Here is a 21,793-nt window from a genome sequence, read left to right on the forward strand (position 1 = left end):
GAATAATAATAACTAGAAAATGCATTTCGGGACGAACTGCAAAAGTGTGCTTGCTCTGGTGCGGTCACTAACGTGATTTGTGAAATGTAAAATTTTAGAATATTTTTTTATCTTGTGCATCCTTGTATTGGAAATCAAATCCTCGCATTGTGAAAGCATTGCTGAGACACACACACACAAACACACACACACACACACACACACACACACAAACACACACACACACACACACACACACACACACACACACACACACACACACACACACACACACACACAAATGTACACAGGCTTGTAACCAGGGGTGTTTCCAGCATTGAAGGACATCCGGGGCTTAGCCCAGACCATTTTATGTAAATACAGGGATCACTAGCCTACATCACCTGCTCTAGCTAGCCTAGAACCAATTATAATGGCTGTGCTGCACATCACACTCATTGAGAATTTAATTTATTTACTCACTTAAGTACACATAACCAAAAGTTTATAATATGGAACATTACATTGTTTTATGCAGTTTTGTCAATGCAATTATTTCACGACCTCTATTTAAACTACAACCACCATCTTAATAACTGGCAAACATTAAGCTAGCTTCTAATAAGAGAAATTATACTTTTAGATTTTGTCAGGGCAGTTAAATCAGGTGTATTTTTGTCAGCGCGATACGCATACAGTGGTGCAGGTGCTGGGCTGTGAGCGATAGGCGATTAACTGTAAATCGTTTAAATTGCACTCTTGTGTGAGAACGATGACTCACATAATATTTGAGCCTTCTGGAGCCTTTGTCTGCTTTGAACTTCGGAGAAACGCCAGCTAGTTCACAAAAAACGTTTCCGTTATTAAGACGTCTAATGTCATTGTGGATAAGCAAGTCATAATTGAGCCGACATATCAGACAACAACTGTCGGAAAAGGAGTTGTTATTGTAAGCTGGAAATACAATTTATAAAGTTAAAACAGCCATAGAGTCTGTGGTCTCTTAACTCGCCACTGTCAGTCTTCGCATCTTGACGCGGGCAGACCAAAGCGCGAATACACGTGAAGGGGTGACTCGCGCTCTGCATTTCATGCAAAAGATGCACGCACATCAAGATTGCGACCCTGTCCTTTTGCTTTCCATGTGAAATCAATGCTTCGCTGAGTGATTGACAGCATAATGATTGACAGCAAAATGCAATCGTGTTCCCGTTAGTTAAGCATACGATTTAGATATATAGCTTTTCTTATCTGAAGATTATGTAAATGGCATATACGCAGTCTTCTAGCTGTGGCAAGCTGTGTTTTAATGTGTCATACATTTCTCAAAGTCATGACTGTTTAAATACACTTGGCATAACATGCATGATTTAAGGTAAAGTGACACTTTTTCGCGTCAATTCACAATCATTTAAACCATGCAGCTGTTATAGAGCCGATGCCAAACGATCACTGTTACGCGAGGACGCGAAACTGACGCGTCTTTACAAACTAATACATTTATAATGTATTACATTGATGAAAAAGGGAATTAAACTTGTCATGCAATATATTACTGAAATAAAAGAAAGGGTTTTACGTCTGAATCCCCGAAACATACCTGTATGTGAGACTGCACGTTCTCCAGAGAGCTCGCGTTGATTCACGCCTTCAGAATATAAAATCCATTTGCAGTTTTGTAAACAAACGTATATGAGAAATATTAATATTCCATCGGATTTAGTATCAAATAATCCTCAGTATATATAGTTTTCAATAGGCACGGAATTAGTTTGGGTCTAGTAACGTGTGAAGGCAAGGCAATTAAACACGCTTGGGCTGCCCTCTAGTGGTAAAAGCTAATGACATTTTTATTTTTACACAGGTTTTAATTGGACATTTTAAAGTGGAAATAACATAATATAGACATGTTTCTGCAATATTTTTTTTTCTTGGGCATCTTCACATTGGAGTCAAGAGTTCATATAAAATTTTTGGTTAATAAATGTTACAGACATATTGAGATTTGAACTACTTCCTGTTTGGCGACTACGCCATAGGTATATTTTGGTCTGTGATGGGCAAATGCTTCCGAAAATCAAAAATCCTTCTAGTAACTTTTATGAGGCTTGGTCCAAGGATCGTGTACGTGGAATTTCATGAAGTTTTGACAAAATTTGTGACCTGTGAAACTTTTTTAAGGTTTTGTGTTCTATCCAATATGGTGGCCGAACGACATGGATCTGTGACTTCATCTTCTCAAGCAACTTACACCGGTACTGCCCGAACATTTTAAAGTTTGAACGGCGTCTCTGCGTCAAACGGTCTGGTCGCTAGAGCTGACACAAAAAATCTACCCGGGAATAATAATAATAATAATAATAATAATAACTAGAAAATGCATTTCGGGACGAACTGCAAAAGTGTGCTTGCTCTGGTGCGGTCACTACTGTGATTTGTGAAATGTAAAATTTTAGAATATTTTTTATCTTGTGCATCCTTGTATTGGAAATCAAATCCTCGCATTGTGAAAGCATTGCTGAGACACACACACACACACACACACACACACACACGCACACACACGCACACACACGCACACACACACACACACACACACACACACACACACACAAATGTACACAGGCTTGTAACCAGGGGTGTTTCCAGCATTGAAGGACATCCGGGGCTTAGCCCAGACCATTTTATGTAAATACAGGGATCACTAGCCTACATCACCTGCTCTAGCTAGCCTAGAACCAATTATAATGGCTGTGCTGCACATCACACTCATTGAGAATTTAATTTATTTACTCACTTAAGTACACATAACCAAAAGTTTATAATATGGAACATTACATTGTTTTATGCAGTTTTGTCAATGCAATTATTTCACGACCTCTATTTAAACTACAATCGCCATCTTAATAACTGGCAAACATTAAGCTAGCTTCTAATAAGAGAAATTATACTTTTAGATTTCGTCAGGGCAGTTAAGTCAGGTGTATGTTTGTCAGCGCGATACGCATACAGTGGTGCAGGTGCTGGGCTGTGAGCGATAGGCGATTAACTGTAAATCGTTTAAATTGCACTCTTGTGTGAGAACGATGACTCACATAATATTTGAGCCTTTGGGAGCCTTTGTCTGCTTTGAACTTCGGAGAAACGCCAGCTAGTTCACAAAATTTTTTTCCTTTATTAAGACGTCTAATGTCATTGTGGATAAGCAAGTCATAATTGAGCCGACATATCAGACAACAACTGTTGGAAAAGGAGTTGTTATTGTAAGCTGGAAATACAATAAATAAAGTTAAAACAGCCATAGAGTCTGTGGTCTCTTAACTCGCCACTGTCAGTCTTCGCATCTTGACGCGGGCAGACCAAAGCGCGAATACACGTGAAGGGGTGACTCGCGCTCTGCATTTCATGCAAAAGATGCACGCACATCAAGATTGCGACCCTGTCCTTTTGCTTTCCATGTGAAATCAATGCTTCGCTGAGTGATTGACAGCATAATGATTGACAGCATAATGCAATCGTGTTCCCGTTAGTTAAGCATACGATTTAGATATATAGCTTTTCTTATCTGAAGATTATGTAAATGGCATATACGCAGTCTTCTTGCTGTGGAAAGCTGTGTTTTAATGTGTCATACATTTCTCAAAGTCATGACTGTTTAAATACACTTGGCATAACATGCATGATTTAAGGTAAAGTGACACTTTTTCGCGTCAATTCACAATCATTTAAACCATGCAGCTGTTATAGAGCCGATGCCAAGCGATCACTGTTACGCGAGGACGCGAAACTGACGCGTCTTTACAAACTAATACATTTACAATGTATTACATTGATGAAAAAGGGAATTAAACTTGTCATGCAATATATTACTGAAATAAAAGAAAGGGTTTTACGTCTGAATCCCCGAAACATACCTGTATGTGAGACTGCACGTTCTCCAGAGAGCTCGCGTTGATTCACGCCTTCAGAATATAAAATCCTTTTGCAGTTTTGTAAACAAACGTATATGAGAAATATTAATATTCCATCGGATTTAGTATCAAATAATCCTCAGTATATATAGTTTTCAATAGGCACGGAATTAGTTTGGGTCTAGTCACGTGTGAAACCAAGGCAATTAAAAACGCTTGGGCTGCCCTCTAGTGGTAAAAGCTAATGACATTTTTATTTTTACACAGGTTTTAATTGGACATTTTAAAGTGGAAATAACATAATATAGACATGTTTCTGCAATATTTTTTTTATCTTGGGCATCTTCACATTGGAGTCAAGAGTTCATATAAAATTTTTGGTTAATAAATGTTACAGACATATTGAGATTTGAACTACTTCCTGTTTGGCGACTACGCCATAAGTATATTTTGGTCTGTGATGGGCAAATGCTTCCGAAAATCAAAAATCCTTCTAGTAACTTTTGTGAGGCTCGGTCCAAGGATCGTGTACGTGGAATTTCATGAAGTTTCGACAAAATTTGTTACCTGTGAAACTTTTTTAAGGTTTTGTGTTCTATCCAATATGGTGGCCGAACGACATGGATCTGTGACTTCATCTTCTCAAGCAACTTACACCGGTACTGCCCGAACATTTTAAAGTTTGAACGGCGTCTCTGAGTCAAACGGTCTGGTCGCTAGAGCTGACACAAAAAATCTACCCGGGAATAATAATAATAATAATAATAATAATAATAATAATAAGAAGAAGAATAATAAAACTTAAGAAGAACAACAAGTGTGCTTTTGCAAGCACACTTAATAAAACTTAAGAAGAACAACAAGTGTGCTTTTGCAAGCACACTTAATTACTGATGTCATACGCCGGTCTACAACGCGACGTAAAACACGCACCCAGTTTTTACTACCACAGGTGCTTGTAACACTAACCAGACATCCAAATGCGCCATAACCACAGAAAATAAATAAATAAACCCACAAGCGAGCTACCTGCAATTAAGACACGAGCTACCAGTAGCTCGCGAGCGACGTGTTGGAGACCCCTGACGTATTGAAACCAAACTTTGTACATGAACTTGGGACTGCAATGCGAGGATGGACAAGATAAAAAACATTCTAAAATTTTACATTTCACAAATCACGTTAGTGACCGCACCAGAGCAAGCACACTTTTGCGGTTCCTCCGGAAGCGCATTTTTCTTATTATTATTCCCGGTAGATTTTTTGTGTCAGCTCTAGCGCCTAGACCGTTTGACGCAGAGACACCGTTCAAACTTTAAAATGTTAGGGCAGTACCGGTGTAAGTTGCTTGAGAAGATGACGTCACAGATCCATGTCGTTCGTCCGCCATATTGGATAGAACAGAAAACCTTAAAAAAGTTTCACAGGTCACAAATTTTGTTGAAACTTCACGAAATTCAACGTACACGATCCTTGGACCAAGCCTCACAACAGTTACTAGAAGGATTTTTGATTTTCGGAAGCGTTTGCCCGTCACAGCCCAAACTAAATGTGCGTTGACGCCGCCAAAACAGGAAGTAGTTTATATCTCAGGAACGCTTTCACGTATTGAAACCAAACTTTGTACATGAATTTGGGTTTCCAATGTGAGGATGCACAACATCAACAGAACTTTTTTTTTCTAAAATTTTACGCCGCCAAACAGGAAGTAGTTTATATCTCAGGAACGCTTTAACGTATTGAAACCAAACTTTGTACATGAATTTGGGTCTCCAATGTGAGGATGCACAACATCAAAAGAACATATTTTTTTCTAAAATTTTACGCCACCAAACAGGAAGTAGTATATATCTTAGGAACGCTTTCACGTATTGAAACCAAACTTTGTACATTAATTTGGGTCTTCAATGTGAGGATGCACAACATCAAAAGAACACATTTTTTTTCAAAAATTTTACGCCGCCAAACAGGAAGTAGTTTATATCTCAGAAACGCTTTAATGTATTGAAACCAAACTTTGTACATGAACTTGCAGTTTGGTTGTGCAGGCTGGGAGTCCGGCCAATAACACATTGCAATAGTCCAGTCTGGACAGGACAAGAGCCTGAACTAGGACTCGTGTAGCATGCTCAGATAGGAAAGGTCTAATTGTCGTCAGGTTGTAGAGCATAAATCTACAAGAGTGGGCGGTGCTGGCGACATGATCCGTGCAACTGAGCTGATCATCAATTACCACTCCCAGGTTTCTGGCTGTTCTGGAAAACGGAATGGTCGAAGAACCTAGCTGAACTTCAAGATTGTCTTGAATTTTAGGGTCAGACGGTATGAAAAGCAGTTTTGTCTTAGCAAGGTTCAGCTGGAGATAATGATCCTTCATGTGCGGCCCGACATGACCTCATTTTTTTATCAAACAAAGTAAGACTTTCCAACTTAGGAAATGACATTGTCTATTTTCAATTTGCCGAACCCTATCCAATCATATAATTCACTACTAAATTACCTGCTGTGCAGTCTATCCCTGGTCAAAACTCTTCTCGATCCTCTTTTCGTCGACCACCATAATCAACCGGCTACGAGATTTTGGTTCTAAAAACATTTAAAATCAGTTGTAATCCAGCAGGTCAATTTTCTGCTCATTTGTTCCATATCAGTGCAACTGCCGCTGAAAAAGGCCTCTCTCACCAGCAAATTTGGTTTCTCTGTCGCTGGTCATCAGAAGCATTCAAATCCTATATTAGATTCAACCAATTTCATATCAGAAAAGCTCATGTATCTCTAGTTTGTTTATTTGCTTCACATGCATACTCATTGAAATAAATAAATAATTGTATGTATATTTATTTATCTGTCTGTGTGTTTATAGTATCGAGAATGTGTATGTATATTCGTATATTTATACCCAGTTTATTTTCACACATTGTCACACTTTACCGTGCACAGACCTACCCGTCTGATACGGCGAGCACCTAAGCTAAAGCTCCCTTTGGACGCTGCGAGGGTCCTCCTGGTTGGACACCAAGTGTTTAGCTTTTTTAAACCTTATACTCTTTCGTTGTTTGACTGTGTCAGATGCTGTGACAGTCCTCCAGGTCGGACGCTTAATTTAGCTTTTTTAAACCTTATACTCGAGCATTTGCAAACTCGTGAATGATTTATACAATTATTTATTTATGATTTTACTTTTCCTACTGAAATACAGTGAATTGAACAATGTAAATGTAAAGTAATGCTCATAGAAACAAGTTGATAGTTTTTTCCTCAGATCACACAAACACTTATCCTGAAGTTTAGACAGAAATCTGAGAGATCATTCATGTTCTTCACTCTCTGTAGCCTGTATGACTGCAGTATTACAGATGAAGGTTTTGTTGCATTGGCTTCAGCTCTGAGATCAAACCCCTCACATCTGAGAGATCTGAATCTGAGCTGTAATAATCCAGGAGATTCAGGAGTGAAGCTGCTCTCTGGTGTACTGAAGGATTCATGCTGTAAACTGGAGAAACTACAGTAAGTGTTATTATTTAAATGTTTTTTCAAGTGTTTGTGAGGACAATAAATCTGTCAGTGATAATACTGATTTAAGATTCATATTTCTTAACTACATAAATAATTTCTTAAATAAAAGCTATAACTGATTCAGTGACTTCATTTAATTAAATTGATAGATTAAAAACCGTAATGAAAAAATACATAATAACTTTTGTTATCTACTGAAAAGTGATGCAGGAAACACTTCATGTTAATAACTACATGTTAACTAAGCCATTACTAGAAAATAATTGAATACATTAAACAAAAATTACTCATCACATTATTTTATGTTTTCAGTACATTGAGTGCTTTGTGCAATTTCTGCTTGAAAATCAGGTCTAGGATCAGTTTTTGTAATTTCATCCAAATATTTTAAGTAAGTAAAAATGTACATCCAGCCGGTTATTATCACTGAATAAAGCTGACAGGATGATCAGGACTTGTATAACCGTCGGCTGAATGTACATTATCCCGCTTCAGTTATTTACTCATAGCAATCAGCTGAACACAAAATATTATTTTAAAAATATTTTATTAGTTCATTTGTAATGCATACATGTTAAAAAAAAATGCGCACATAAGGATTTATTTGGTTAAAATGTTTCCACTGTAGTTTATGTGCATGTTTTATCGCATAAGAGATTTATTAGACTCAATTATTTTTTAAATTTATGCACATTTTGGCTTTTCCATCCAGCGTTTTTTATGTGATACTGCAGAATGGAAACATAGTTATTTTCACTTCCAGCACAATGCTCTTTAATGCACTTGTGCCCATCTGTTTGTCTATGGGTGTGCTGGTCAGAAAATGTGGTGTGTTCAGGCCCATTGCTGGCGTGTTGTTATTTTGAGGCAATTGAACACTGCAGTATTTTTTTCTTATTTAAAGGCTATATTAGTAATATGCGCCTACCTTAGTGCACAACGTGCAGAAACTCTAAAGTGGGTGGCACACTGGGCGAGAAGCACAGCGCAGTGTCGCTCCATGTATTTGCAAATTAAACACATTATTTTCTATTACTGTACACACACCGGCGGCGCCTTACAGCGGCTGTGACTCTGGATGCTGCTCAAATTCCTGCCGCACCACTCACATAGTTTAACATTAAATAACATCTTATTTGTCCAAAGATGTTATGCGATGTGCGATACCTGCAAGTTGTCCTACATTCTCACCTGGTATGCAAACTCCTTAACACGCTTACACACAGAGAGATGCTCAGGAGAGAATTTTTGTAACAATAGTTATTGTATGTTTCAGAAGTTCCTATTTGCTGTAATGACAAATGAAATTGGTTTCCTCTCTAGAGAAGCGCTCAGCTTTGCTCTTGCAAATTACGCCATGTAAAGAGCAAATCTGTCATGATGCAAGTGCAACTGGCTTTTAAAGGGCATGGGAGATGAGACACTGATTGGTTTATTGCACGTTACACCCAAAACACACCAATGACTCATTGAGAGAATAGAAAAAAAAACCCTTTTGGACCATGAGCCTGGCACGCCAATCATTCATTAAAATGGCAAAAGTGGATTCAGAAATGCCCTAAGTGCACCTGTGCCATGCGCTTCAGACCATGAACTTGGATCATTAAAATAGGGCCCATAGAGTGAAAGTCAGAGGTTTAAACATGCAGGAATTGATTGGATTAGCAGTCACTTAAAAACAAGCATATTTTTTCTAATTGATTATTATTTTTCTTTAATAGTTATTGTAGATGTTATATCTTAATAAGCAGTTAATCTTATGTGAGGTTCAGTCTGGAAGTCTAACCCTACAGTCACATTAGCTACAAAAGTAAGCGACACCATGCAACATGTACTCCCTTGATGGGCGTTCCTTGGCTAGTATCTAAGCGGTATCAAAAGTCACTTTAGAGGTATTGTTAAATGACAAGAACCATGTTTTTGGATTTAAAAGTATTTATTTCTCGATAAAAGTAACAAAATATATAAGATAAAATGCCAAACTTATCAGATATATACATGTATACGCATTTTCTGCCATCTTGAATTTTTTCTTTCACCAGAGCAACAGACCTACGTCACGCTGCCCCTACACTCCGATTGGCAGTCGCTTTGTCGCATCGCTCAGCATTTGCATAAAATAGCCTTCTTGACTATTTTGGCCCCACCTTGCTCAGCGCAGCAGCCAGCTTGTCGCTGGCAAACGGCCACTCCCATTGAAAATGAATGTTAGCCTGTCGCTCTGTCTTTGTCTCGTGTAGCTAATGTGACTGGGGGGTGATGCTGCATTCAGTGCTGCAATACAGTGATCAGAATTAAACATTCAGCTGCACTCAAGTTTCATCCCAAGGCTCCTTAAAGCCTTGACACTGGGCAGTCTGTAGCTTTGGTCTTACTAGACCTCAGCTCAGCATTTGACCTGGTGGATCATAACATTTTATTGACACGTCTTGAAGCATGTGTGGGTTTTCGGGGTATGGTCCTCCAGTGGTTTCGCTCTTATTTATCTAATAGGAGTTACTCGGTCTCCCTTGGGCACCATTCTTCATCTGTTAAAAAGTTAAGCTCTGGTGTCCCACAGGGATCTATTCTCGGCCCGGTACTGTTCAATCTCTATATGTTACCTTTGGGTTCTATTCTAATCTATTTGCCTATAAAGCGTGATGACAAACTTGCTTTTAAGTCTATACTAGAGTGTTTAGATGAACTGAAACTTTGGCTCGCTAGTAATTTCTTATGTCTTAATGAGAGCAAGTCTGAAATCATTTTGTTTGGTTCAAATGATCACAGCTCTCCTGATGTTGAACTTGACACTCTGTTACCTCAAAAAGCCAGTTGTGTGAGAAATCTGGGTTTTTTGCTTGATAACAGCCTTAAGCTTGACAAGCAGATAGGTACTGTGGTAAAGTCTTGTTTCTATCATCTGCGCCTCATAGCAAAAGTTAAACCCTTTCTGACTGATAAGAACCTTGAAACTGTTATGCATGCATTTATATCGTCCCGTCTTGATTATTGCAACTCTCTGTACATTGGTGCCTCTCAGTCTTGCATTTCACGATTACAGCTTGTTCAAAATGCTGCTGCCCGGCTCCTAAAAGGAAAGCGTAAAAGCGAACACATCACACCAGTTTTAATTTCGCTTCATTGGTTACCTGTCAAGTACAGGATTGATTTTAAAGTTTTGCTTTTTGTTTATAAGTCTTTGAGGAACAAGGCACCACAGTACTTATCAGAACTTCTGCACCGGCCATCTCAGTCTAGAGCTCTTAGATCTGGACATTCTGATTTATTGTTTGTCCCTAGAACTAGGCTTAAAAACAGGGGTGACCGCGCTTTCGCGGTCATTGGTCCGAAGTTATGGAACAGTCTCCCGGCCCACATAAAAGCTGCTCAAACACTCTCTATTTTTAAATCTGTCCTGAAAACTTACTTTTTCTCGTTGGCATTTAATGTTATTTGATACTAGCTGTTGTGTTTTACCATATTTTTATTTTTAAATTGTTTTATCTAATTTTGTTCTCGTCTCTGTAAAGCACTTTGGTCAATTTTAAATTGTTTTTAAATGTGCTATACAAATAAACTTGTATTGTATTGTATTGTATTAAACTTAAAGGATTTTAATTTATTAATTTAATGAGATTATAAAACTAAAACCTAACCATCAACAAAGACTAGAAAATAAAGCTAAACATAGAAATGACATTTTAATGTATGTTTAATTTATTAGTGTTTAAGCTAAGGGTTTTTTCTTTTTTCTTCAGGCTTTCCAGTTGTGGTATTACAGATGAAGGTTTTGTTACTTTGGCTTCAGCTCTGAGATCAAACCCATCACACCTGAGATATCTGGATCTGAGGAATAATAAACCAGGAGATTCAGGAGTGACGCTGCTCTCTGATCTAAAAATGGATCCAAATTGTAAACTGAAGATATTACTGTAAGTTTTTGACTCTTAATTTAATTATTGATGCTTTTATTTTATTTTATTAAAAGTTAATTTCATTTTAAAACCGATCAGTGATGGTGTATTATGTCTGATCTTTCTCTTTAATTTTTCAGTATTTGACTTCTATCAGTCAGACACTCAATGTTGAAAACTTCAAGACCTTCAGCTGGTGAATCAAAATATCTGTTGTTATTAATCCATTAATATTAATCCATTTACAGGCTAAAGATTTCTGTACACGGATAGAAATTTACTTGAATATGAATCTACTGTATGTGCTGTCAGAGTCTTTCCCTAATTTGTTGTTGGTTTTCTCCTCATATTTTTTGTTAATTAATAATTAACAGATGCGTCATCACGGTGCGTGGCATGGCTGCAAACTTAAAGCATGTTTTAATTACACTGTATGAGAGGTGTCCAATTATGACTCCCTGGATGAAATGTCTACAGTGATAACACATTACATAGATGTTTATGTGCAGACAGTGATAACCTCTAAGAAGATAAAGAAGGCTGCAAAACAAATTAAGTGTTTGGATAAGGAGTTAAAGGGAAAATATGTATGGCAAGAAGGGCATACAGGTTAAAACTAGAAGATGCCTTTAAAAGTAATAATGCAAAGCAGCTCTGTAAAACTATGAAGGGAATGACAGAATTATCAACCAAACAGAATCCAATAGTAGTGGATACTGAGATGAAGTTTGTGAATCATTTGAATGACTTTTTTGTAGATTTGATAAAGGGAAAATTCTGATAAAGAGCAAGAGTTTTATTAATTCAGAGGGGTCAAGTAGGATTGAGATCACGGTTGAGCATGTGAATTATATTGTCACTTATTCAGGAGTAGCACAGGGCTGTGTGAGTTCACGTTTTCTGTTTACTTTATATACAGATGATTGTAAAAGAGACAATGCTAACACACATATATATATGAAGAGTTTGGTTCCAAAACGCAATAAATCCATTTTGACAAATTTCGGTAAAAACGTGTTTTCTATACCAAGAAAGTGACAAGATGAAAACCACTATTTTCTGTTACAAACTTTCACGTAGCATCTTTAGGTTATAAAAACATAAGAAATTCAAATCCATAACTTGATTTTCAAAGATTTATTATAAAAACTAATTATTTTTTCCACAAAATGCAATAAATCCATGACAGTTTTTTTATTTCAAAATGCTATAAATCTATTAAATCAATGTATAAATGTGCATTCATCTTTACCATTTTATATTTATTTAGTTGACTAGTGGTATACAATGATTAAAAAATAAACATTAATGGCATTAACCAAAACACTTACTTTGTTATATTAAGAACACATTGCTGCGGTTATATTTGACGTCGTCTCTTTACATTTTCACAGCGATCAGCTGTAAAATGTTTTGGTCCCGCTCGATTTTCGTTGACTTTGAGTAAAATAATGTAAAGTGTTTCATAAGATCCTCTGGGGTCAATGTTTTAGCATGAGAAGTTTGATGCTGTCTGGAGAACAAGCAGCCGAGTGCCTCTCGCGGAAATTATTAGATGTTGATGGCTTACGTTTCTTTCCCGTCACAGAAAACCATCACAGGTTTAGCAATGCTATTAAAGTATTATTTTGTTTTGTTTGTTGATTACGAAGTACAAAGTAGATGAGGAAAATTAGGATTCCGTGTACTCAGCGCGCCGCCATGTTTGTTTACATTGCGTGAATGGTCCGCTGTAATATCAGGAATGGATTTATTGCGTTCTGTAAAAAAGGAGGAGTGGCGTTTGTCGCATTTTGGGAAAAAAGGGAGAAAAGATGACAGAATATCACGGCGGGTATTGGATTTTGCGTAAAATTAATTATTTACTTTTAACTACTGACCTGATATAATACTGATTTTGGCAGTAACTCATTTTTTTCAAAAATGGCGTTTATTGCGTTTTGGAACCAAACTCTTCATATATATATATTATGTTGCACTGTTGCACACAGATGCAGAAGGGCAAAGACGACAAACTTTCCGTGTCTGTCTTTGTCTTGCGCGCGCATTTCCGCGCAGCTTCCAAAGCATTCTCAACCACGGACAAGCGCGGACGGCTCCGTTCGACACATACGCAGTACAATGATTTCTTATACAAATGTTGCTTCAGAGCGTCATTTATCTACATCATTGGTATTATTTTGATTGTTTTGGTGCCCTCCAGTGGCGAATTCTAGGTATTCCACCTTTAAGGTTTGAATATGCAATACAGACACAGATTTAATGGTTGTTTTACAAAACATGTATTTTATTTTATTCTTAATGTCAACAACACTTGACCGTGGCTTTTTCACAAAAGACAGTCTCACATAAAATAAGCATAAGGCCCGCTGTCCCTGAAAAATATACATGGTCCCTGATAAAGATAAGCATTCTCCCTGAATGACGTGCACACACAGACACACAAACACTCTGACACACACAGGGCCCTATTTTAACGATCTAAGTGCATTGTCTAAAGCGCATAGCGCAACGTCTAAATGGGCGTGTCCGAATCCACTTTTGCTAATTTAACGACGGGAAAAATGATTTGTGCGCCGAGCGCATGGTCGAAAAGGGTAGGTCCTATTGTAATGGGAGTATTTTGGGCGTAACGTGCAGTAAACCAATGAGAGTCTCAGCTCTCATCCCCTTTAAAAGCCTGTTGCGCTGGCGCTATGTCTAATCCTAATTTAGATGACGGACTTTGTAAACTGAAAAACTAAGCGGAGGAAGAAGATCCCTAGTTTAAGATTAATGTTAAATAATTGTGTTTTTCACTTGTATTGAAATTGTTATTTTTTATTAAAACCTTTAAAACCGGTTTTCTTTTAGTCATGGAAGTAAAAAAGCAGGCTTTTATTTGCTTTAAATGTATGGCTAGCCAATATCATCAAAAAATTATTTACAAGTATGTAAGATAAGGTTTGTACTCTAAAAATACTTTATTTGTAACAAACAGGAGATAAAGAATTTACAAACGGCTCTCCTCACGTTTCAGCACTTTGGACAGCGTTTTTTTAGCAAAGAGTTTTTTTTAAGCATTACTTAAAAATGTTTCTCATCTGACCATATCCACAGGTACAGAGTCATCATATACAATAAATCCGTGAGGTAGCATTAAAAAAACATTTAAAAACAGATGCATTTGTTTAAAGCAAAGCATTTATTTACTTACGAGGCTGCAGATGAAGCAGCTCTTTGTGCCTTCTAACGTCTCATAATTAATCCTCATTTATGTCCAAGAGACTCACTCAATAATAATCTTTTACATTCAATCCTTTAATCTTTCATATTTAAAAGCATTTTTGTGCTGCTGCGCATTTATGTACTTTGTGATAAGCAAACCCGCGTTGTCCTCCCGTTTATAGACGCATATTACTAATGCGCTCTTTAAATAACAAAAAACATATTGCGCCATTGACTTTAGACTTTAGAGCAGGTTTTTGTTGGTCAATGGCGTAGTCTATTTTAGTTGCCTCAAAATAGCAACACGCCAACAATGCGCCTGAACACACCTCGTTTTCAGACCACTGCTCATGGGCGCAAAAGGTGGCGCAAATGCATTTGCCATTTAAACAACGCGGCGCTAAACGTGAAAATTAGGGTGGAAACTAGCGAAAGACACTTGCGTCGCGCATTGCGCTGCATTGCGCCGGGTGTAAGATAGAGCCCACAGTTCCGCTGCTAGCCATTTTGGTGCCCTAAGCAAGAATTCCTTTATGATGCTCCCCACTCCGACGCCGAGAATTTGGTAAACATATAATTCTTAATACCAATAACACAATGGGCCCTATTTTAACGATTAAAGTGCATGGTCTAAAGCGCATGGTCTAAACGGGCGTGTCTGATTCCACTTTTGCTAATTTAACGACTGGAAATATGGTTTGTGCGCCAAGCGCACGGTCGTAATGGGTGTGTTTTGGGCGTAACATGCAATAAACCATTGAGAGTCTTATCTCTCATCCTCTTTAAAAGCCAGTTGCGCTGGCGCTATGTCTAATTTGTTGTAAATGTATGGATATCCAACTTCATAAAAAAATTATTTACAAGTATGTAAGAAAAGGTTTGTACTCTAAAAATACTTTATTTGTAACAAACAGGAGATAAAGAATTTACAAACGAGCGAAGGGCCTTCCAGCACTCGGACAGCGCCATGAGATTATATAGCACTTTTCACAATTAGTAATTGTTTCAAAGCAGCTTTACATTAATAGAAGTAGGGGAAACATGATAGACAACATAAGTAGCAAAATACAGCGGCTGAGATTAAACTGAACAAGGGGCCGTTGTAATATGTAACATATAGAAGGGGGTGCTAGGTTAAGCCAAAGTCGGCTGACTCCCAGGGGTGGAAAAAACCCCTAGGAGAAAAACCCAATCGGAAAAGTCCTAGGAGGGAAAAAAACCCTTGGAAGATACATATATATAAATTTAAGTAAACTGATAAGGAGATTAGACGGGTTCAGTCGGTGGTCGTTTGGCAGGATCTACCACCTTTAGACACTTTTGATATTCTAGGGATAATTAAAGACCAGAATTTTGCAACTGCGGTGTACTTAATGGATTATATTCTGATAGTAATTCTTTAAGATACGAGGGTGCTAGACCATTTAAGGCTTTATAGGTCATTAGGAATATTTTGTATATAGTAAATAATATCATACCAATCATTATTATGTAAGTATTAACATTGCTTACAAACTATTGAGTTATAAAGAATGTGAACAAAGTAGTTGAGATTTTTAAAGTACTATGTATGATAGATATTTAACCAATAGACAGCACTTCACTCTACAATTAACTAAATTCAGCCAGTAAAACTGTCTAAACACTACTCTTGTACTCTGAAAACATGAACAGTAAGAAATGTATGGTTCTCAACAAGGAAAGGCAAATAAAAATGTGGTATAGGAAAATATCATAATTGAGAGAAGAGAAGAAAAACGGTTCAGTAGTCTCACAAGAGTTTAATTTGTATCAGAAACATTTTAGCTTCAGAATGTACTTCAAAGAGAGCAGAGTCTTAAACTCAGTCACTCTATAAGATACAGATCAATACACAACAAAAATCTCTTGAGGACTTTGTAATATCTGTTGGGTAAGCAGTTTAGAAAATAAATATGTATAAGGATGATAATAAACCATTGTTCATTTAATTTATTGCAAATTATAAAAAATACAGATGTTTCTTTATTGTGTAAAGTGCTTCATTCCAGTGATAGTCTACCTGAAGAACCTTGACAAATATTCTCTGAAAGAAAATAAAGTTTCCATAGAGAAAACTGTGTCAAGACCCAATGATATGATATGATCAATTTCTATTGACAGTTCTATCAGATGTGTTAGAAAACAGATAAGCATTTCTATAAGAAGTGTTGTATTTGGAGAACAGAGGTTTTCCTTTAGAAATGTTTGAGAACGGATAAGCTTTTCTATCAGGGGTGCTGCAGTTGGAGAACAGACAGACATGTGTTCTATCAGAAGTGTTAAAGAACAGTCTAGCATATGTTCTATCAGAAGTGTTGTATTTGGATAACAGACAGAGATATGTTCTATCAGAAATAGTGCATGTTTTGTAGTCAGCTTTATTTCTCTTCCTGATCTTTCAGCACTCTTTAGCTTCATTACAGCATCTTGAATGTTGGTCTTCAGTAGGTCCAGAACCACAGCCTTCACTTGAAACTGTTTGGTTAACAAAGTTTCATCTTCTGCTTTTGAATCTTGGCTTGATAATTTTACCAAATTCAGAATGTATCTCATATGTAGCTTGTATGAATTTATTGCTTTGTCAGCATTCTCCAGGTCAGTCAGTGCTTGAGCGATATAGCCAGGGTCTTTTTTAGTTATAATTGCCAATGCACGATTATACTGTGGGATGATCTCTCCATAATCCCCATCCTCCACAGCTTTAGTGTACATCTCAATGCTTTCTGCAATGTGTCCATTCTGACGGAGTTTGTTTCCAGACCTGATGTAATAGTAAACCATTGAGGATGGAGATTCTTTACGCAAAAGTTTTTCCTTTGCACTTTGCAAGTCCACCTTTAATTGCTCCTTAAGTTTGTCAATGGATTTTTCCTCACTGAAATTCATCAGGAGCCAAGGACCCCAGCATTCATGAAGAGATGACACAATGACATCACGCTCCTCAGAAAAACAATCATTCTCATAAATCTTGTCCAAAATCTCAAGGTAGACTGAGAAAAGCTCTTCCTTTTTTGTAATTTGTGGAATCTCTTCTTTTAAGAATCTTGAGAGTCTGATCTTTACCACAATATTTCTGGCCTCTTTTGCTCTATCCAGATTACTTTTCACTAATGTGAACGATTCCAGGTTTAAAAGCGTTGTTAGGACAGAGACCATTATCTCATGATTTTGAGAACTGGGATTTTCTTTGTACAGATTAACGGCGCTCTCAAATAGACTCTCTGTAAAACCACATGTAAAGGTATCTAGATATCCCAGGCAAAAACTTGCAAGAGATGTGTTTAAGACCATCGTCATCATTAGTTTGACAAAATTTGAGAAATGACTGCAGCACACAATAAGTTGAGCAGACCCTGGACTTCCTTTACGTGCGGTTCGACCAAAGGCTTGCTGTTCTACACGGACATTCAGGGGCAAAAAGGTTTGCACCACAAACAAACCTCCAGCTTCATTAACGCTCTTACAGACCTTTAAGTCTGTGCCTCGACCTGCTAGATTAGTCGCAATGATGACATCACCCGGTTGAACTGCTTTATCTACTATAGTTGAGTTATCCATGTTGTTGTTTATGTAGAGTTTTAGTTTGCCCTTCAAGATGGTGCCATCAAGATCCTTATACAACATTTCTGCACGATTGATGGTTTCACAGATAACCAGTGCTGCTCTTGGCCCTCTATAGTCTGTGGAGTACACTTGTTCCTTCACAACATTACAGATGTTCCTGATCCAATCCTTCTCTTCAGGTATTACCAAACCTTCCAACTCATAAAGTTTCCTACGTCTGAATGAGGGGATTTTACATGTCTTTATGCCTTTGTAGAGCTCTTCCAGCATGTCAAGCTCTGTTGGGTCTCCCAATGTTCCTGTGATCCCATAGATGTTGTTGTATTTCTTGAATAAGCCCACATAAGACATGAAATTTGTTATAAGAGTCATGTTGGACAGCTTAGTTTGGTGTTTCATCTCAAGGAACTGCTGAAGTCCTTCCCCCCATTTCATATTGTTCTGCACGACACCAGTACAGCTGTAATCTACAGGAACAACTCCATCTTCATAAAGGATGTATTCATGCCCAAGAGTCATTTTTTGGGCTTCGAGGGCATTTTCAATCCAAGTTTGCAGCTTGCCATCAATGAGGTCTCTAAGGCCTGGGATACAAGGTACATTTTGTTCTTTTTTTAACGCAGTCAGATATACTTTTTTAAGACTTTCCACCAATGATGCAACCATAAGTTCCTCCTCCAAGTGTACAACACGACACTGTCCACATCCTAGAAGAACAAGAGATACTTGTCTTATATTTACACTTGAAGTGCTAATCTCATTCAGTTTTCGTATCTGTCCATCAGGCTCTTGGAGATACAGTTTGAAGTCATATTCAGGAAAATTTCTCACAAACAGCATCAAAAAGTCCACCATTTGGGCATCACTTGCATTATCTAGTTGTTTTAAAACATTCTTCACGTCTTCTTGCTTCTGTATTGAGGATGTTGTAGGAAGAATTCCAGCATTCACAGCTGCTTGCACAACTTTGAGTTGATCAATATTATCATTTTCAAAAATCCTTTCTGACAAAATCTGAGACAAATGTTGAATAGGACCTAAAATCTCTCCAGTGTCTAAATGCTTCAGCTGGTTGACAATGTACCAGATCTCAGCCAGTATTCCATTCAATGATTCCATGAGAGGAACATCAGTGCTCAAATAAACCACCTCAAGACCTTTGTCCAACATCAGAGAGTCCACCTCATCCACTATCACACATTGAAACTCTCTCTTAGGTCTCACATCCTTTCGGTGAAAGTGCTGTCTCAGATAATCTCCAGCAAAACTCTCAGTCGTACCATAGACCACCTTGCAATCATAACACTTCTTCAGGTCACTGTCTTTGGTTTTGTTGGTATTGACACCAACAGTGATACTCATTTCCTTATAAAAGGGTGACCATTCATCTGCATCTCTTTCAGCAAGTACAGGAGAACTGGAGATTATGTCAGGAGTTTTTCCTATCATGGCCTGATATGCAGCAAACATAGCAACAATGCACGACTTTCCTTCTCCTGTTCCAACCTGAACAAGCTGACTGGACTGAGAAAGAACAAGAAAGCACCAGCTCACCATCTGAGTCAGTCGAGGTTTCATTTTCATTGTTTTTTCCACTGCTTTGCAAAGTTTAAACAAAATGTCTTTTATTCCTTGTAGGTGTGGTGCTGTGGAAGATGACAGACATTCGGACACGGATAACACAATATCTTTCACTTCAGTCATAACACGTTCATCAATAACTTTTTGTTCAGAGATTTCCTTCATAATCTCATCCAGTGTTTTCTCTTCATTATTTTTGATTATTTCATCAATTCTAGAAGCGCAATCCACAAATTGATCATTATTTGGTAAAGTCAAATCTGATGCTCTGATTTTGTGAATCTCCACTTTATAAAGTATTTTCTTCATCCATGTGTAAAAATCCTCATTTGTGTCATTAAACTCTTTTAGGAGGGCTGTAAACAGTTTAACAACATCTTCTTTTTTCCATTGTCCATTCTTAAACAAGGAAAGCAGTCTTGATGACAATAGAGTTGTGGACGTCATTTTGGCTTTATATTTTTTTCCTTATTCAGCAAATCTGTATGTGGTTAAAAAAAATCACATAAAATTAAACAAACTAAACAAACTTGCATAACTGCACCATTTCTTCTCAACATATTTAAAACACTTCTGACATTGCTTCTAAAGTATCAGGAGAAGATAAAGCTTTTCTGTTCTTAAAATATTTTATTTAAACTCTCCTCTGCAAAAATATTTATTATATAATACTTATTAATCTAATTCTAAAATAGATAATATTTATATACTATATTATCTTACTTAAATATTATCATACTTACAAATTGCGAGACGTTATTGTTGTTGTGGAGTTGTTACAGCAAATCTCATCTCAACTTTCTGAAGACTCCAGGGAGTTACATTGACAAATAAATAGGAAGTGGATGATGCTCTGTTATTCCCCGATGTGGTTCAGTTTGTCACATGATTTGAAGGAATCAGATGTCGGTGTTTTTATTTACCCATTGTTTCGACAATGCATTAATAATTAACTATGCAATAACAACTCTCTTGCAATAAACTATGCACTGTTTAAATTTGGTTAACCAAATTCAATGTATAATCTCTATAGCTTTCTGTAGTCAGTAAACTTGTTAAATAGTTTGCTGTTTCACTTTGTTGTTTTGGTTACATACCTTAGGTCTAACTCTCCGCCCCACAAATCCTTTTTGGCACAGGTAGGTAATGAATTTGAATACTGGGTTTCACTTTAAGATAAAATCAGCTGGCAGCAGTTTACACTTTCAGTTTAAATGGTGTTGGTAAGTACCAAACATAACCAACAGTAAATATTAGTGTCTTTGTTCACATATTTGACTGTCTTTCAGGTTCTGCAGGTGACACGTTTTTTAATCGAAAAACCTTTTGCAATAAATCTTTCATAATACTTAAAAAATGTATAGCTTGAAAGCACTGTATAAAATCATCTGCCAAATTTATACATTTAAAGCAACACTATGTAGTTTTTTTACCTTTAAATAATGTCTCTAAATTATTTCAGTGATAGAACAACTTTTAATTGGACAAATTGTACTGTTGCTGCAACCTGAGGCATAAAAAAATAAGCTTGGTTCTGGTTGGTTGTCAGTTTAGGTCATGGGTCGGTAGGGAATTTTTTTTTTTCCAGTGGTAGCAAGGGATAGGTAGGAAATTGTTAAATATTTAAATTGAATAGCGGATATATTTGAGGTGACTTTGGCTATATTGCGTGTTTGTCTCACGCAGCGCAGAGCCACGTCTCCACGGATTATCTCTTTTTAATGGTGTGTGTGTGTGTGTGTGTGTGTGTGTGTGTGTGTGTGTGTGTGTGTGTGAGAGAGAGAGAGAGAGAGAGAGAGAGAGAGAAAGAGACCGAGCGAGAGAGAGAGGAGGAACAGTAAATGCAGCTGAACGAATACACTGCGTGTTTTAAAGTAAAATAAATAAATAAATAACAAAACGCAATATGTGGAGGCCAGTGTTGAATCTGTCTAACTAGAATTAGTCTAACTTATGTGTGGGAAACACTGTATGATATGAAAAATATCTTATGTGAGCCTGTGGCTAAAGTATAAAAGTGGAACTCTTTAACAAATTTCATAATCAGGGCTTGACATTAACTTTTTTTGCGCATCAGCCAAAGTGGCTAGTTGTTTTTCAAAGTTACTAGCCACTCAG

General features: G+C 37.2%; 1 protein-coding gene across 1 annotated transcript; it reads right to left on the reverse strand.

The window, feature by feature from the left end:
* Nucleotides 1-16,524: 16,524 nt before the first annotated feature.
* Nucleotides 16,525-20,489, reverse strand: LOC135749359 (protein translocase subunit SecA-like). The gene is made up of 2 exons (XM_065267957.1): nucleotides 20,419-20,489; nucleotides 16,525-20,156 (listed from the first exon to the last, which is right to left on the reverse strand). Exon 2 carries the CDS (start codon nucleotides 20,120-20,122, stop codon nucleotides 16,547-16,549), a length of 3,576 nt encoding a protein of 1,191 aa, XP_065124029.1. The 5' UTR covers nucleotides 20,123-20,156; nucleotides 20,419-20,489; the 3' UTR covers nucleotides 16,525-16,546.
* Nucleotides 20,490-21,793: the final 1,304 nt, after the last annotated feature.

The sequence above is a fragment of the Paramisgurnus dabryanus genome, chromosome 16, assembly GCF_030506205.2.
Source record: "Paramisgurnus dabryanus chromosome 16, PD_genome_1.1, whole genome shotgun sequence".
In the NCBI taxonomy this organism is placed as follows: Eukaryota; Metazoa; Chordata; class Actinopteri; order Cypriniformes; family Cobitidae; genus Paramisgurnus; species Paramisgurnus dabryanus.

Bases quoted from the DNA above. Each gene is read 5' to 3' on its own strand.
- LOC135749359 (XM_065267957.1), bottom strand. From the start codon at position 20,122: ATGACGTCCACAACTCTATTGTCATCAAGACTGCTTTCCTTGTTTAAG.